At 49.1% G+C, this 4,709-nt stretch overlaps 1 protein-coding gene across 1 annotated transcript; it reads left to right on the top strand.

Moving 5' to 3' along the window:
- The first annotated feature begins 340 nt into the window (after positions 1 to 340).
- On the top strand, positions 341 to 2,837 carry LOC123498471 (calphotin-like). Its single transcript, XM_045245573.1, has 4 exons — positions 341 to 465; positions 803 to 957; positions 1,271 to 1,428; positions 1,629 to 2,837. The coding sequence occupies exons 1-4, from the start codon at positions 341 to 343 to the stop codon at positions 2,835 to 2,837; spliced, it is 1,647 nt and encodes a 548-aa protein (XP_045101508.1).
- Positions 2,838 to 4,709: the final 1,872 nt, after the last annotated feature.

Below are 4,709 nucleotides of genomic sequence, written 5' to 3'. Positions count from 1 at the left end.
TTGTAGAAAGTGTTTTACAAACCCCATATGAATGTTGTTGAAGTATTTTAGATATTGTTCAATGATATATTTGTCAAAATATTATACAAAGTCTTCCAGATGTTTCCAAAAAAAGTAAATTACTGTAGTCTTGGTTGGGATTTGATCTTTGTACGCTTATTAATTATTAAGTAACTTTCTTTGCACCACCTTGGACATATGACAGGTGCACTTACTTGTTAGATAAGCAACATGTGTACAGTGGTACACAAAGTATCAGTACAAGTTTAGTGAATTTACAGTGGATGTAATTTCCTGTTTATTGTCACATTGAGGAATAAGTAGTGGATGAAGATCTGCCATGGAATGTATGGGCATGCTGAGTGACAAGAAGTTTCAGACCATAGCTGTAAAGGGGATTCAGGGATGCAATGCTGGAAAAGCTGAAAAGGATATGGAGCCAGCCAGTAGTGCCTACAGTTCCTGGTGATCATCCTGCACCACCACCACTACTGCAATGTAGTCCAAGGGGGATGGACATGTGGCCACACAGTGGAGAAAACTTTTGATGTGTGGGGAACTGGGTACATGAGATGAGCCAGCAATTGATGGCAGTGAATGCTTTCTCTGCTTCTTGTCCCCACTCCTGAGGTTTGGGCAAGTTCTGGGCACTCTTAAGGAGGTTGCTGAGGGGTGCAAGGAGGAGGATATCAGTCTGGGGAATGAACCAGTGATAATAGTTAATCATCCCTAGTAAGAATTCTCTCAGCTTTCTCATGGTTGTGGAGTGTTGAAAGCCCTCAGTGGCGAACACTTTTTGCAGGAGAGCCTCTAGGCCACTGCATTCACCCTATGGTCCAGGAAGTCCATGGAAGGAATGCCAAATATGCACTTGTCGAGTGGATACTGATGATGCAGTCTTGGAGGTGGGAAAGCACTTAATGATCGAGTTATTCCATGTGCTACTAAGGAGAGGAGGCGAGGAGGATGTCGTCATGTACGTCACAATGAAGTCTAATCCTCTTATAACCTGCTGGAAGGACTGAACCACTTCATGAAGGGGTATTCAAACAACTTGATGGATGTCTTAAGTCGTGGCAGTCTTTGATATGTCATTCTCAGCCACAGGAAACTGGTGGAACACCCTAAGGAGGTCAATTTTGAAGAAAAATTGTCGTGGAACTTGGAATGAAAATTCAGTTCAAGGGGTATCAGGTACCTGTGAAGGTGTGTGTCATGGTGCTGAGGACTCTGTGATCCCAACATGCACACTATTCCCATTTTGGAGAAGATTCTTCACATATTCCAACTGCTCATCTGCTGGAAACTCCTGACAGAGATACTACCTCACCAGCACCTGGCATGGTGTGGGTGCACCCAAGCGACCACTCAACATATACCACTTGCCCCACCTGTAGGCTGGCAGAAACTCAAGTGCCAGTCTCACAGGTGTGCCTGTCCCCACTTCTCATAGTCTAGGCTTGCTGTAACTTCTCTTCTGGTGGTGTAACTCCTCTGTACCACCAGCATCACTCCAAATCATGGACGCAGAGGAAGCATGCTCCATTATGGCCGGGCATTATGGTGGCAGCAGCATCACCATGTCAATGTAGCTCTTGCCCACTGCCTGCCGGTCAGAATGGCACCAGCACCTCCAGCAGGAGCCTGACTTAAAAAAACCAGCAAGAACAGCATCAGTAGCAGGGGCAGCAACACCACTGGCAGGAGTCCCACTTCCCACCACAGTGGGAACAGCAGCAGCAGCAGCAGTGCCACCAGCAAAAGCCCCACTTCCCACCACAGCAAAAACAGCATCTGCACAAGGCACATTGGGGCCACCAGTAGGAGACCCACTACCTGCCACAATGGGAATAACCCCAGCAAGAACAGCAGCACCAGCAGCAGAAGGCACAGTAGGGTTGCCTACAGGAACCCTGCTCCCCACCACAGTGGGACCAGTAACAAGAAGCACAGCAGGCCCCCTAACAGGAACCCTACTCCCCACCCCAGCAGGAACATCTTCCTGCTACTACTGTTCCTGCTGTGGCAGGGAGTGGGACTTCTGCTATGCTGTCCTGGCTGTGACAGGTAGTGGTGCCTTTACTGGTGGCCCTATGGTGCCTCCTGTGGATGCTGTACCTGCTGTGGCAAGGAGCAGGGGTCCTGCCAGGGCCCCTGCTGTTCCTGCTGTGGCTTCTATTGCTGTTGTTATTCCTGTTGTGGTGGGGAGTGGGACTCCTGCTAGGAGCCCTGCTGTGCCTACTGTTGCTGTTGTTGTTCCTGTTGTGGTGGGGAATAAGTCTCCTGCTGGAGGCCTTGTGCCTACTGTTGCTGTTCTTGCAGTAGCAGGAAATAGGCCTCCTGCTGTGCCTACTATTGCTGCTGTTATTTCTGCTGTGGTGGAGAGTGAAACTCCTGCTGGAGCCTTTCTCCTTGCCACAACAGGAACAGTAGTAGCCCTGCTTTCTGTCCCAGTAGGAACATTAGCAGTAACAGTAGGAGGCAGAGCAGGACCCCCCAACAGGAAACACACCAGGGCTTTTGTCAAGAGACTTGCTCCTCACCCCAGCAAGAATAGCAGCAGCAGCAGGAGGCACAGCAGGGCCCTGGCAGGAGCAATGCTCCCCACCCCAGAAAGAAGAGCACCAGTAGGAGGCACATCAGGGCCTTTGGCAGGAATCCCACTTCTTGCCACAGCAGGAGGCACAACAAGCCCCCCAGCAGGAGCCCATCTCCTTGCCACAGCAGGAACAGCAACAGCAGGAGGAGGTGCAGTAGACCCCCCTGGCAGGAGCCCTGCTCCCTGCCACAGCAGGAACAGCAACAGCAGCAAGAGGCACAGCATGGCTGCCTGCTAGAGCCCCACTCCCTATCACAGTGGGAACAGCAGGAACAGTAACAGTAACAGGAGGCACAGCAGAGCTGCCTATCAGAGCCCTGCTTCTCACCACAGTAGTAGCAGGAAGCACAGCTGGGTTACTGGCAGGAGCCCCACCTCCTGCCATTGCGGGGGTAACAGCAGGAGTGTCAGAGGGCATTGCAGGGGTGCCAGGCAGCTCTATCCTATCCACTTTGCTTTGGTAATTACCCCCACAGCACTAACAGATACATATCTCCATCCCCACCACAGCTGGTGTTGGCCCCATGTAGTCAATGGTGCTGACAGTTGGGGGAAGTGGGATGTCATTGATGTCCAAATGCACGAATCGGTAATGGGCATCACTGGAGTTTCGTGCATAAGGTTGAGAATGGTTGCTACGCTGGCCTACTCGTCCCTGCATGCCTGTCTTATAACTTTTCATTCTTCAATAGGTGGTACAACTCTATAGTAGAGGTCTCTGGCAGCCACGATGGTGTCATGGTTATAATGGCCAAACACCATCTCTACCAGGTCATCCTTGGGGGACCCTGTGCCTCATGTTTGCTATGTACCACAGCATGCTGTTTGTGATGGTAAGCTGCAGCAGGTCACCCGGCATCCTTTCTTGGGTCAGCCTGTCAGCTATGCTTAGCATTTCCAGTGTGGCCTTAAGCAACCTGGGTGTAGGGTTGAGTGTGACACTTGACACCTACCAGTGATAAGATGAAGAGAGGTCAATAGTAGTGGCACCCAGCAGCAGGCAGGCACTATATTTTACTCACACAACACTAAATAATTGTCACAATCACTGTGTGCACCATCACTCTATATTACCACAAATTTCACTGGGGTCTGCCATATTTATCTTCTCCCGTTTTCCACCATCCGCCCCAAAAAAATGTGAAGCATGCTCACACTTGTCTTGTGTTAGTAGCTTCAATAATAATGAACCAGCAGGGGACTGGCACCTGATACGAGGCATAGCTGTATGTGTGTTGGTGAGAGGTTGGCAGTTGGTCAGCAAGAGGCCAGCTGCAGGAATTGGTCACAGCCTCCTGCAGGCAGGTGAGGGTCTAGCAGTAGAGATGGGGCACAAATGTACATAGGCAGGCAACAGGGGTGGGACATGGTTATTCAGGAGATAGGGAGACACTCTGGCCTGTGTGGTCGGGCTAAAACCAGACATTTCAGAGGGAGACACATCATCAGAAGGGACATTAGAAGGGCACTGCCCATTTCCTATGAAGGATTCTGCTCCTCTCTCTTGAAGCACACATAGTAGAAACAGTATCCAAGGCTTGCAGTAGCAGGAGAACTGGCCAGGGCAGCTTCCAGGCACTACAGGGACACTACTACAGAGGCAAACCAGGCTTTGGTGGAGGCAGTGCCATGCGTCACAAGGCGTATACTAATGTGATGATGTGTGGGAGCTAGCTGAGCCGATCTGCTGGCACTACATTTTCAGGCATGTTGACTGGAAGGCAGGGGAACATTACCATGTAATGCAGTATTTTTATTGCAATTAGTTATTGGACAACTGTATTTGTGAGTAATGAATGTAGAAAGATAACTGTACATGAAACACTCAGTAACAGTGAGGTAAGTGATGGTGATGGTGATTGCTAGTGTACTAGCAGTTGGAGATATCACACCTAGTCACTGCTGCCAAATGTCCATAATGTTGTTCACCATATAGAAAGTAAGATGTGGACAAATTTAAATCTCTCAGTTTGTGAATATTTTCATTGTGTTTTCTCATCCTTTTCTCTGTGATGGATATTGCATACATGTACAGTTCATGAATGTTTTCATTCTCTTTGATGGATATTGTATATGTGTACTCTTCATATACGTAACTATGTAGTATACT

This window comes from Portunus trituberculatus, chromosome 48 (genome assembly GCF_017591435.1).
Source record: "Portunus trituberculatus isolate SZX2019 chromosome 48, ASM1759143v1, whole genome shotgun sequence".
Classification (NCBI taxonomy): Eukaryota; Metazoa; Arthropoda; class Malacostraca; order Decapoda; family Portunidae; genus Portunus; species Portunus trituberculatus.
Note: the sequence above shows the minus strand (reverse complement) of the source record. Positions and strands in the feature narration are given on the sequence as shown.